This window comes from Mustela nivalis, assembly GCF_964662115.1.
Source record: "Mustela nivalis genome assembly, chromosome: 14".
Classification (NCBI taxonomy): Eukaryota; Metazoa; Chordata; class Mammalia; order Carnivora; family Mustelidae; genus Mustela; species Mustela nivalis.
The window spans coordinates 66,578,356-66,592,732 of NC_139033.1; the positions used below are offsets into that span (position 1 = coordinate 66,578,356).

At 35.4% G+C, this 14,377-nt stretch overlaps 1 protein-coding gene across 2 annotated transcripts in view; it reads right to left on the reverse strand.

Moving 5' to 3' along the window:
* Window positions 1-14,377, reverse strand: part of RBBP8 (RB binding protein 8, endonuclease) — a 144,248-nt gene that overhangs the window by 109,398 nt on the left and 20,473 nt on the right. For both annotated transcript variants that reach the window (XM_082698745.1, XM_082698746.1), the window contains 2 exons: window positions 13,259-13,465; window positions 89-131 (listed from right to left, as the gene is read on the reverse strand). In XM_082698745.1, the coding sequence (XP_082554871.1) occupies window positions 89-131; window positions 13,259-13,367 (152 nt within the window). In that variant the 5' untranslated portion in view covers window positions 13,368-13,465. The remainder of the gene's footprint in view (window positions 1-88; window positions 132-13,258; window positions 13,466-14,377) is intronic.

The window sequence follows — 14,377 nt, forward strand, 5'->3', positions numbered from 1 at the left end:
TTCTTATGAATAAGACATTAAGACCAAATAGGACATTAGTATCAATTACTTTAAACATAGGATATCATTGTTATACACTAATACTTACAAAATTCGTTCCTTTTTGAGCTTGGTTACTTTTACTTGCAAACCTAAAAAGAAAAAAAAAAAACACAGTATTTTACTTATACATTTACCATCTCTAAAGCAGCTGATCTGAGTTTATGAGTCTAATGCTACACTATTAAGTCACTAGACTCTGGGCTCTGAATAATGAGCCAGGTCCCATTAGTTTGGAGAATGTATTTCCCTTCCTTTTACCCTGAGGTCACAAAAGTATATCAGCAACATTACTGCTTTTAGTCTGTGACAGCTAGTAGAATAAAATTTTCTCCACCTAAAGTGAGTTACTTTAGTTACTTCCTTTATAATAGTAGGGGCAAGCATATAATTAGAGGTTCACTATAAATGGAGATCCATGTTCTGACATAGCCTGTGCATTTGCTAACAGTAACTGTGTTTATGTAGGCTCAAGTCTTCTGGGATTAAAATAGATTATGGCAGGAAGTCTTGGATGAAGAGCAAAACTGCTAATGCTAAAGTACTTAACAAAGGACACGCAAGATAGCTGTTATATGTATTTTTAATTCTAATTGAGTCTGACACAGAACATAAGAGAAGACCACTGCCTTTGGGACTCATGTAGTTCTAATGAAGAAAGGCTGAAGGGTACTTAAACTGCAAGAAAGGATATGGGCAAAATAGGGTAAACATTTTTAATTTTTAGAAACAATAATTAACAAAAGGAGAAAAATAGTCATTAAATATGAAAATCTATTCAGCATCACTAGCAACTAAACAGAAATTCAAAATAAAACAATTGCTTGGCAATATTATGAAGATCGTAATACCCAGTATGTTGATTAAAAAAAGTGTTGTAGGGGCATGTGGGTGGCTCAGTGGGTTAAGGCCTCTGCCTTCGGCTCAGGTCATGATCACAGGGGCCTGGGATCGAGCCCCACGTTGGGCACTCTGCTCAGCAGGGAGCCTTGCTTTCCTCTCTCTCTCTGCCTGCCTCTCTGCCTGCTTGTGATCTCTATCAAATAAATAAATAAAATCTTTTATTAAAAAAAAAAAGTGTTGTAAAACTATATTCCTATACTTTGCTGGAAATATTACAAATTGATACAATTCTTATGGAAAGCAATTTAGAAATATGTAATAGGACTCTTTCATCGAGATCTTCTTTCTTGGATTCAAACCATAGGGAAAGACTCTTTCATCGAGATCTTCTTTCTTGGATTCAAACCATAGGGAAACTCATAGTCACAAAGAATACTGAGCAATTTATAGCAATACACACTGCTTAAAATAGGCACATATTTAAGTAAATATAACACTTGTTTTTTAAAATAATACAGTTACTAAGACAATTAAGTAAAAAGAATGTTGATTTAGCAACACTAAACTATATGGTTTTCTATTTTCTCTATGACCTCTATTTTCTGCAATATGATTATCACAAGGGGAGGAAAAAGTTTCTGTATTACTTTTTCTGATTCCTGTATCAATCTTTTTACTGTTCTACAATTTTTGCAATTGTGGATATTTTATTTACTTTTAAAAATACTGCTTAGCGAGTTTTTAAGTTCTATATCTACTCAAGAATTTCTTTTATTTGGGGTAGAGTTAGTCCCCAATAAATAGGTATTAATTGACTGATTTTTGAAAAATCAAAGGTTTAGTGTTTGCCTTTGGTAGTTTATGGGTTCTAATAAGCCACACATTTCAAAAAGCTTTCCATGTAATATATATAGTAACATTAATAAATTTGTCATTTTTAAGAACAGGACTTTTCATTATTGGTTTAATTTAGGACAAGCTTTTGAACAACATAATTTAGACAAATAAGAGTTTTCAAAAACTTACACATTTCTCCCACCAATCCCCCTCCATGTTGCTGACTAGGGATGAGGCTAAAAGTCATATAAATACTGAAGGGAAAGTCACCTCTTCTTATTACACCAAATAGTAATGATATGCTGCTAGGAAATCTAGATATTATAGAAAAATGAAGGCCCTGGACCATTTTTTTGTGTTAGACTTTGGCCCTATTTCTCAAGTTTCACCTCTAGGAAATGTCCAACTGATATGATACAATTTTACCCCTATTTTCACAGCCTAAAATTTGACTAAACAAGTATTATGAACAGTAAAAAAAAGTTATAATCAAATATTCACAGCAGCTTTATTTATAATAGCCAAAAACTAGAAACAACCCAAATACCCTTTATCAAGTGAACTGTTAAAAAGAAAAAACCTGATGCATACTCATAGCACATGGTATGATTATGCTATAGTCATGCTATTGATTATTCATCAATAAAAAGGAAAGAAATAATGATACATGCAACAACTTGGATGGTTTCCAAGGAAATTACACTGGCTGAAAAAAAGCCAATCTCAAAGAGTACGCCCAGTGTGATTCTACCTACATAACATTCCTCAAAGGAAAAAGTTATAAAGAACAGATTATGGGTAGCCATAAATTGGAGGGGTTGGGGTGGAAGAAATGGGGTCAGGAACTTAAACTGTTGTGAGGATCTTTGGTGGTAGTCACAGGAATCTATGTGAAGTACATAGAAAACACCGTTGTAGACATATACAAGTAAGTACATATAAAATTAAAGGAATCTGAATAAGGCTGATAAATTGTGCCAATGTCCATTTCTTGGCTGTGCTATGGTACTCCAGCTATAAAATATGCTACCATTGTGGGAAACTGGCTAAAGAGTATAGGACAGTTCTTTGTATTATTTCCTATGACTTCATATGAACCTACAATAAGCTCAAAATAAAAAGCTAAAAAAATTCATGGAAAAAGATCTTCCCTAAGAATTGTAAAACTGTTGGGACGCCTGGGTGGCTCAGTTGGTTAAGCAGCTGCCTTTGGCTCAGATCATGATCCCAGCGTCCTGGGATCGGGTCCCATATCAGGCTCCTTGCTCAGCGGGGAGCCTGCTTCTCCCTCTGCCTCTGCCTGCCATTCTGTCTGCTGTGCTCGCTCTCCCTCCCTCTCTCTGACAAATAAATAAAATCTTAAAAAAAAAAAAAAGAAGAATTGTAAAACTGTTAAAATACAAAACATAATAAAGGAAAATATTTCTTTTAATTTCAAGAATTAAAACTGGTATGATCTTTTTTTTTAAAGATTTTATTTATTTATTTGACAGAGAGAGATCACAAGTAGGCAGAGAGGCAGGCAGAGAGAGAGAGGAGGAAGCAGGCTCCCTGCTGAGCAGAGAGCCCGATGCGGGACTCGATCCCAGGACCCTGAGATCATGACCTGAGCCGAAGGCAGCGGCTTAACCCACTGAGCCACCCAGGCGCCCCTTTTAAAAAAAAGATCTTTTTTTAAGAAAGATTTTTAAAAAAAATCTTTTCATCTGTCAAATTCAGGGAATGACAAACTCATGAGAACGTAAGGTACTTAGTAAGGCATCAAGTCATTCCTGAAGAATTAAGAAAGAACTTATGACCTGACTAAAATCTGCAGTTTTTCATTCTCTTTCCTTCCCAAAGTGTGTGAAAATTTACTTATTGATAGATTTTCTTATTTTTAATTTTAGCCGACTTCTAAAATTCAGTGCAGCCAAACATGAAATGGATTCTTGCCATGACCATTTTAAGGAAAAGGAACAACGAGATAGAAAATCCATATAAACATCAAAAGAAAATTCTTGGGAAATATGGAAAGAGTACTCTTTTATCTTGTTAGCATTCAACACCTGTGAGGCATTTGTTCTGTCACGCAGATCAGCCCCGAAACAGGTTTATGTGTGCATGTGTATGTGTGTGTGTTTAAATTTTAGCATTTGCTATTCATCAAGTCAATTAGGCATCTACAATTAGAACCCCTATAAAGTGTGCTTTAATCCTGCTCCACACCCATCGGAAGGAATGAGGCTATACAACAATGCAGCTCCTGTATGAACAGGTAGTCTGTTCAGTAAAGTATTTGGGATTGTAACAGTGGCAACCTGAGATACCTACTGAGGAAACAGCATTCACAAGACTAAGCACTGAACTACAAATTAACCCTACACTGGTGAACACATGAATATTGGAGGAAATGAAACAATTAAGAGCCTATATGTGTAGTTCTAACACATGAAACAAATTTAAGTAAGAATTTAGAAATGAGGCAAGAATTCATTTTAAACAAACAAAAAAAAATCAGTTAATTTTTTTACTTATTTTAGTTCTCTATGCAGAACAACCCATATATAGTATACATACTATCACTTTAAAACAGGTTACTATGGTTTTAAATAAGCCTAATAACACCTTTCTTGACAAATAGTGGCTTTATGTGCATAGCTCAAGTAATTTAATTTCTATCAAAATACATAATCACAAGTATTTCTGCAAGGACCTAATAAGTTATTTCAATACCAAAGTGAAAACTTTTGACTTTATAAGATGCTTAGTTTGCTCTTAAGGTTTAATTATCTCAAGGATAACTGGGTGGCTCAGGCAGTTAGGCATCTGCCTTCAGCTCAGGTTAAGATCCTGGGGTCCTTGGGGCGCCTGGGTGGCTCAGTCATTAAATGTCTGCCTTCCGCTCAGGTCATGATCCCAGCGTCCTGAGATCGAGCCCCATATTGGCTCCCTGCACAGTGGGGAGCCTGTTTCTCCCTTTCCAGCTCCCTTGCGCTTGTGTTCCTATCTCTCTCTGTCATAAACAAATTTTTTTAAAATCTGAAGGGGCACCTGGGTGGCTCAGTGGGTTAAGCCTCTGCCTTTGGTTCAGGTCATGATCTCAGGGTCCTGGGAATGAGTCCTGCATCGGGATCTCTGTTCAGCAGGGAACCTGCTTCCCCCTTTCTCTCTGCCTACTTGTGATCTCTCTCTCTGTCAAATTAATAAATAAAATCTTAAAAAAATAAACAAAAAAATTTTTAAATCTCGGAAAAAAAAAAGATCCCGGAGTCCTGGGATCCAGCCCTGCATTGGGGGGTGTAGGGGGGGTCCTTGCTACGTAGGGAGCCTGCTTCTCCCTCTGTCTGCTGCTCCCCTGCTTAAATACTCTCTCTCTCTCTCTGCCAAATAAATAAGTAAATAATCAATTTTTAAAATAAAGATTTAATTATCTCAAAATGGATAAATTACTTTTGTGCACTCCACTGAACATATACATGTTAACACAAATGGAAAAATAATAGATGTGAGAGCTGCTGATAGACAATAATGTTATGGACCAAAATTGCACACAATTCCTTTCACTGTAAATTTATATGTCTTAGTATGAATGTTATCTTAGGAATTTTTGATGAGACATCTGAGAAATAAATGAAATAGTCCAAAACTTAATCAAGAAGTATTTATCCTGTTGTATTAGAACCTCTATAGTTTCCTATTTTTCTTCTTCTTCTTCTTTTTTTTTTTTTTAGTTTATTACCTTATTTTAGTAATCTCTACACACAACATGGAGCTCAAACTCATGAGATCAAGAAGTTGCACACTCTTCTGACCGAGCCAGTCAGGTGCCCTATATTTTCCTATTTCTTCAAAGGTTTTCTAATTTTGTCCTGAAAAATGCCTACTTTTTAAAGAAACTGATCATCACACTTATCAAAACATTATTAGATGAGATACTGACGGTAGAACATGGCATGAATAAGAGACCATTTACATTCTGAGGTCTAGCAGCATCTGTCACAAAAGGAACATAAGACACTAGAGTAAACAGTCATGAAAGGATACAATTATCCTAAAGATAAAAGATATAAAAACTCAGTCACAAATGTCTCCAGAATTTTCCAACAAAAAGGTCTCATTTATATTGAGGTGAACACACACACACACACACACACACACACACACACAAGGTCTCATTTGAATATTGCTATTCAATAGAAGTTGAAAGACTTTATTTATTCATGCCGTTTTAAAAGAAATGCATGCATTTCTTTTAAAATTTCTTGTGATCAGTGTACAAATTGCCTTGTATATGGCATGTTTTAGCTATCATTTTATCATGTTTTGGTCAAATGAAGCAAAACAAAAATCTCAAGATACAGTGGGGGGTATTCAGATGCATGTAAGTTTCTATGGGTGGGTAGATTTCTTTGGATATCTAAGTAAAAATTATGTATTTCAAGTACCACCATTCAGAACATTTCTTTTCTCTCCTTCTCTTTTTTTAAACTGACACAAAGGTTTAAAAGTAATGAGTCAATTTGATTTCTATATATACTTCAAAACCAGCAAAGTCCAGACAAGTCCATGTTTGATGTCTTTCAAATAGCCTCTTATACTGGTTTCTCCAAGTGGATCTCCCACTTAAAAAAAAAAAATTTAGTAGCCTTCAGGCATGTCTTTGATGTTATCACACAGTTGGAAGATCTAATTTTATATGGAACTATGTGAAATAAATTGACAAAGAACTGTGGTTTAAAAAGTCTGCTTTCAGCAAATTTGCCTCGTCTGAATCCAAACATTTTAAAATAACATATTAATTTTTTAGCAGTGCTCGTTCATTTACACCTTTAAGAATCCATAGATGAATTTGAAATGGAAAAAGTACCCTGATCAATCCAGTATTACAACGTACAGAAATTATCTTCTCTCATCAGTTCACATATATATCTAATATCTACCATTCATAAAGCACGTGGATGTTAGCTAAGTATTCTAAAAACTGCTCTATTTCTCTTAACATTTTCAGTGTATACAAACTAACTCCCTCTTCTGAGAGTGTGATGAGTATTAGAGCATAGCTATGAGTACACAATTTTAAAGAATTATCCACCATGTATTATTTGTGAGTTTTACATGTTCTACAATCTGATGAATATGGCATGCTGTTTCTGATTAAAGTGTCTTATTTATCTTGACTCTTCCTCATCATTAAATAGGGGTCTCCTGAAGATCTTGAAATACTGAGGAACATGAAGAAATCTGCCAAATATTTTATCCCTGGTTAAATCAAAAGCCTAAAAATAAAACTAGCCCAATTTTAAATGTGGATATGTAAATGGGCATATATAAAAACTCTAAAGTTCTGCACAACAAAAAGCAAGTAGAGTTTAAATAATGAAATAACAAAAATAAGCCAGATATAAAACACTATGTACACTGATCACAACAATTCAATAAGCTGCACACATTTCTTTTAAAGCTAGCAACAAATGAACAAAAAGCCACAGATGCTGTTCTTGTAGAATGGTGATTTATTTTTCCTTTCCCAACTTTCTACGGTATTACCTAAAAAGAGAAATTTTAAAGTGTAAAGGTAGTAAAGTATTTCAGGGTTATAAAACAGATATAAAATATTTTCATATACTATGGGATTTAAAATACTGATGTTCAAGAAAATATTCCATTGACCAAGCTATAAACTATGGAATTCATTCAGATACCATTTATTAATTTTTTACCATGTGCCAAGCACTTTTACCTACAGGAATGTAAAGATGAGTAAGATAGGGACTCTGCCTAATAAAAACTTAATGATCTTCTTCAAACCAGTTATAAAACAACAGAATGTAATTATTTGAAGGATAAAGAACTTAACCTTATGCTTGAAGATTGCAGAATGCTAACTCTCTATCAAAAATACCAACTCTCTGTCCCTACCTAGCAACTCAAACATGTCTGGTCCTATTTAAAATATTTTAAAATATTATATTAGCTTCACTTCCGGGTCACAAAGAATAAGTCCCAGTTTTAAAAGTGGTGCCTATAGCAGATTACATTGTTGCTATTAGTGTTACCAATATCTGGCTTATTTTTGCTATCCTTTCATTATATAATGACATTGTATAAATATTTTCCTAAAAAAATAAATGGAGGCACTAGGTGGCTCAGTGGGTTAAAGCCTCTGCCTTTGGCTCAGGTTATGATCCCAGGGTCCTGGGATGGAGCCCTACATAGGGCTCTCTGCTTAGCAGTGAGCCTGTTTCCCCCACTCCTCTCTCTCTTCCTACTTCTGATCTCTGTCTGTCAAATAAATAAATAAAATTAAATTAAATTAAATTAAAAAATGAATACAAAGCTCCCCACACCCACTGTGTCTTCTTGACTGTTGTATCCTCAGCAACTGCTATCATTCCTCGCATATAATCCAATTACTACTCACTGAATGAATGGCAGACTGTATTAAAACTCAGAATTATTCTGAGTTTTTGTAAGTTAACAACAATTATTCTGAGTGTTTTTTTTTTTTTAAGATTTTATTTATTTATTTGACGGAGAGAGATCACAAGTAGGCAGAGAGGCAGGCAGAGAGAGAGAGAGGGAAGCAGGCTCCCCGCTGAGCAGAGAGTCCGATGTGGGACTCGATCCCAAGACTCTGAGATCATGACCTGAGCCGAAGGCAGTGGCTTAACCCACTGAGCCACCCAGGTGCCCCTTCTGAGTGTTTTTGTAAGCTAACAACAAACAACTAGAGGAAAGGGAACTAAAAGGAAATGAGGAGCATCTGCCTGGGTCAGTTGGAAAGAAACTAAAAGGAAATGAGGGGCACCTGTGGGTCAGTTGGCAGAGCATGTGAAACTTGATGTTATTAGGCTCGTTAGGTCGAGCCCCAGGTTGGGTGTAGAGATTACTTTAAAATAAATAAATAAATAACCCAAACAAACAAACTTTAAAAAAAGAAAATGAAGAAAACAATTCCATTTATAACAGCATCAAAAAGAACAAAATACTCAGAAATAGATATAACTAAGAGGATGAAAGATTTATACACAAAATACTACAAAATATTAAAGTAATTAGAAGACATAAATAAATTGAAAAACACGACATGTTCATAGACTGGAAAACATAATACTGTTAAGATGTTAAAAAGACTTCTTAAAAAGATCTACAGATTCAGTTTAATCCCTATCAAAATCCCAATGAGGATTTTTGCGGAAATAGAAAAACCCATCCCAAATCCATATGGAATCTCAAGGGACTCCAAATAGCCGAAACAATCTTGAAAAAGAACAAAACTGGAGATCACATACTTCCTGATTTCAAAACTTACTAAAAGTTCCAGTATTCAAAACAGTGTAGTACTGACATAAAGACAGATGTAGAGGCCAATAGAATAAAACAGAGAATCCAAATGGTTTTTGACAATGGTGCCAAGACCATTTAAGGGGAAACTGTCTTTCCAACAAATGGTCTTGGGAATACTGGATATCCACATACAGAAGAATGAAGTTTCACCTTTACATCGTATACAAAATATAACTGAAAATGGATGAAAGATTTAAACATAAGCGGTAAAACTATACAATGCTTAGAAGAAAACAGGGTAAAGGCTGTTTTCGGGATCCAATGTCTTGGACAAGACAACAAAAGTACATGCAACAAAAGAAAAAAATAGATAAATTGGACTATATCAGAATTTAAAAGTTCTGTGCATCAAAGGACACACATATAAACAGAGTGAAAAAGCAACCTACAGAATGGGAGAAAATAGTTGCAAATTATGTATCTGATAACGGTTAATATCCAGGGGCACCAGGGTGGGTCAGTTGGTTAAGTGTCCCAACTCCTATTTTGGCTCAGGTCATGACCTCAAGGTCCTGAGACTGAGCCCTGCATCTTGTTCTGCACTCAGTGGGAAGGGTACTTGAGATTTTCTCTCTTCCTTTCCCTCTGTCCCTCCCCTGGCACATTCTCTTTCTCTCAAATAAATACATCTTGAAAAAAAAAAAAAAAAGATTAATATCCAAACTATATAAAGAACTTCTACAACTCAATAACAAAAACCAAAACTGATTAAAACATAGGGAAAGGACTTGAATAGACGGATCTCTCCAATGTTACACCAATGGCCAATAAGCACATGAAAAAAATGTTGAACATCACTAATCATTCGGTAAACGCATATCAAAACCACAGTATCACGTTACATCCACTAGGATAGCTACTTCTATCCAAAAGAGAGAGAGATAAACAGAAAATAAGAAGTTTTGGTGAGAATGTGGAGAAATTGTAATCCTCATGCATTACTAGTGGTAATGTAAAATGCTGGTATGGAAAAGAGTATGGTAATTAATTTACTTTTATTTTTTAAAAGATTTTATTTATTTTTTTGAGAGAGACAGAGATCTCAGGCAGGGGGTGAGGGCAGAGGGAGAAGCAGACTCCCCACTGAGCAGGAAGCCCAACTTGGGAATCCATCCCAGGACCCTGGGATCATGACCTGAGCCGAAGGCAGATGCTTAACCGACAGAGCCACTCAGGCGTCCGAGTATGGTAATGTAAAATTAAATATATAATTACCACTTCTAGGTAGATACCCCAAAGAGTTGTAAGCAGGGTTTTGAAGAGACTACTTGTACACCCATGTTCAGAGCAACATTAGTCACAGCCAGAAAGATGGAATTATTTATTCATAGCCAAAAGATGGAAACAACTCCAATGTCCAATAATGGATTGATAAGCAAAATGTGGTATATATAATGGAATATTATTTAGTCTTAAAAAAGAAAAAAATTCTGATGCTACAATATGGATGAATCTTGAAGACATTATGCTAAGTGAAATGAGCCAGTCACAAAAAGACAAATATTGTATGATTCCACTTTTATGAGGTACTTAGAGTAGTCAAAACCAGAGATAGAAACTGGAATTGTGGTTGCCAGCGCTGGAGGCAGGTAAATGGGGAGTTATTGTTTAATAGGTATAAAATTTCAATTTTACAAGATGAAGAGCTCTGGAAATGGATGTGGTGATGGTTGCATAACATTATGAATGTATTTAATACCAATGAACTGTATACCTGAAAATGGTTAAGATGAAAAATTACATATATTTCTTAATAATTTCTTTAAGTATCCTCATTCTCCCCCTTGCCAAAAAGAGATAGAAGAATTTTCTAAGATCTCTTAAGCATTTACGTTTCCTTTATGTTTACTTTGGCTATTCTTTTTGTTTGTTTCCAGAAATTAGCAGTTTAAAAAATCATGAAGAGGAAAATAAATGGAATCTGTATGTGAAACCTCTATTACAACTGTTTTATAGTATCTTATTGCTACTAGCTGGGATGGTCCACAGCAGCCATTGATAATATAATGGTGCTGCTTCAGAAGGATAGCATTCTAATATCTAACACATGATCGCTAACACATATATTGCTTACTGTGTGCTGGAAACCTTCCCAAATGCTTTACATGTATGAAACTATTTAATACAGTATGAAGCAGCTATTAATAGTATCTTTATTTTATAGATAAGGAATCTGATGCACTATAAAGTTAAATGACTTGCACAAGTTCACCACCTTTGAGTGGTGAGATGGCTTTCAAATGGCATCTCAGAGGGCAGCCCTCATCCAGAACTCACAGACTGAATAAGTACTTCACATGACCTCTTTCTGAACATGGCACTACTCCCAATCAAGAGAAGGAGACACTTAAGATGAAAATTTAGACCAAATCCTAAAGACAACGCATGATAACAATCTCTTCAGCATAGTAATGTTTTACATAATCTGAGCCTATCTCCCTTTCTAGCATCAACTCCTATCCACCTGCCCAATAAAATCCCACCTCCTGCCTCATTCTATCTGTGAGCTATACCAACCTGTCTACAGTTCCTTGATTAAAATCAGGCTGTGAGGCGCCTGGGTGGCTCAGCTGGTTAAGCAACTGCTCAGGTCATGATCATGGAATTCTAGGACAAGTCCCGCATGGGGCTCCCTGCTCTGCGGGGAGTCTGCTCCTTCCCCTGACCTTCCCCCTTCTTATGGTCTCTCTCTCATTCTCTCTCACTCTCAAAAAAAAAAAAAAAAAAATCTTAAAAAAAAAAAAAAAAAGATAAAATCAGGCTGTTAACTACCAAACTTTTCCACATGCTGTTCTCTTTCCTTAAAACATTCCCTCCTCTCCTCCTACCATCTTCTTTGTCTGGCTAATCAGAATTAAGTTGTAAAGTCTGGTCTGACAATAAATCTCACATGCACCCCCATTCTTCCTGTATGTTCCCAGATAACATGGTACACTACAAAATTTCTTAGAACTATAACTTTAGGGGCGCCTGGGTGGCTCAGTGTGTTAAAGCCTCTGCCTTCAGCTCAGGTCATGATCCCAGGGTACTGGGATTGAGCCCCACATCGGGCTCTCTGCTCCACAGGGAGTCTGCTTCCTCCTCTTGGCCTGCCTCTCTGCCTACTTGTGATCTCTGCCTGTCAAATAAATAAATAAAATCTTAAAAAAAAAACCCAAAAAGAACAATAACTATATATGACTCATTCTTATTCACAAATTGTGGCCTATGGTAAGTGCATCCCTTGAATAAGTGTCTCCTGAGTACACTGGGGCATGGAAGAATACTTCTGGGGTTCTGTTTCAGAATCCATTAATTCATGATGAGTCCATTATGATGAGGTTCTGCCAGAAACAAAACTTACCACAGGAAAGTTCCAATACAGACCCACATACTATAGATTTAGGTGGATTGTGTTTTAATGGCACCCCAGTGTAATGTGAAAGCTGTAAAGCACTGTAGTATTAAACCTATAGTTGCAGCAAGAAACAAATGTAAAACTAAGCATTTCCCCTACACGGGGAAAATGTTTTATGTTAAAGTCACAGAACTAGAAAGATACTAATATCAAACTTGAGTTTACCTTTTATAGAAAATTCTTTTACATGGAGTACATTTTAACACAATCACAAATATTTATATACCTATTCCAACCATAATAGCTGAATCCTCCGTATACTCATTGCACTTCATATAAACGCTTTTGCTCTTATGTCATTATACTATAATTACCTGTTTACATGACTCTACCTCTATTAGACTGCAGGCTCTTTGAAGGCAAACTACCATTAACTTTTATATCTCAGTGCCTGGTAGCAAAGATTCCCAAAGCTTTGAAGAATAACTTAAGTAGTATTTCAAAGTCTATAAAGAATCTTGGAAATAATCTTACAGAAAAAAATTAAGTTTAAAGGTTACATAACCTGGCTGAGATCATAGAGCAAACAGATAAATGAATTTAGAATTCAAATCCAGGTCTTCAATCAACAATCTCTATGCCCTTTCCACAACACCACACATATTACCGTAAGTAAATAACTATATATTGTGCAGGTACTACATCCTATAGTAGTTGTCTATGGTTATAAAACAACAATTTAGCCATAACTGATCACAAAAAATTACAATAATAAAGGCCCTTTAAAAATGAGATCTCTGAACTGTCACAGTTAGTTATCACTATTATTCTCAATAGAATACTGCTATAAGTATTTTTAAAAAAAGATTTTACCTTGTACTTCTTTATCATGATACTCTTTTAGTTTTGTCCAAAGTTCCTTAAAGTCATTAGATATATCTACAGAACTAGGGCTTCCACAACTGCTTCCAGAGATGTTCATCTTGCTTAATATGCACCACACTTCTATTTGCCTAATGTTTTCTGACCTTTTTCTGTTACATTATATAGGTATGAAGTTGTCTTTGACAGTTGAAATACCTGAAACGACAGATTGCAACATAAATGAATTTTGCATTTATATGTATGTAATTTGAAGTCAGCCAGCTCTTCTCAAGTTTTCCTTATTTACCTACAACCAACCACTTTGAGAATTTGGGGGATGGGAAGTGAAGATGATTATGGTGACAACCCTGATTTCAGGTATTTGGTCCTTAGTTAAGCTAAATTTTCAGGCAAATTTTCTTTTATTCTTCCTAGAAAGAACTTGTGATGATTCTGCTATTGAGAAGTTTGTAGTCATTCACGCTCAGTATTCATTGATTCACCATTCTAAAATAATTTATTCCTTTGTTGAACTTTTGATATGGAGTGCAACAAAAACTGGAAAACATTCTGAAATACTCTTGACTTAAACTTAAATATTCATAGAAGCACAAATCTTATAAAAGAGCAAGAAAGGTGATTGTGATTAATATACTTGAAGATTTGAATACCTTTCTCATAACAAAGGAAATAAGTGAGCAAGACATAGGCACAGCAAAGATCTATGAATACAGAAATGTCTAGTAACAAGGCAAAAAGTGTAAGGCCATTTTGTGCCCCTCTGAGAGTAGAGGTGAAATGATTATTACTTGTGTAGCCCCCAAAGGAAGCAACAGGATACTAAGAAGTTCAAGTGGATTCATAAATATTTTAATATGCGTCCTTAAGGTGAAACCATTAACTAGCTACTACTTAAAAGTCAAATGATTAACAAGTCTACTATATCTCACATATGGCTCTTTAGCCAATGCCTTACCATTTAATGTACCCAAATTGATGTAAGTGTCTCTTAAAACCATTTCTCAAGGTCTCTGATGATGAGGCTAAAATAAGCAATGACCTTTTTTTTTTTTTTTTTTTTAAAGCAGGCTCCATGCTTAATGTGGGGCTTGAACTCACAACTCTGAA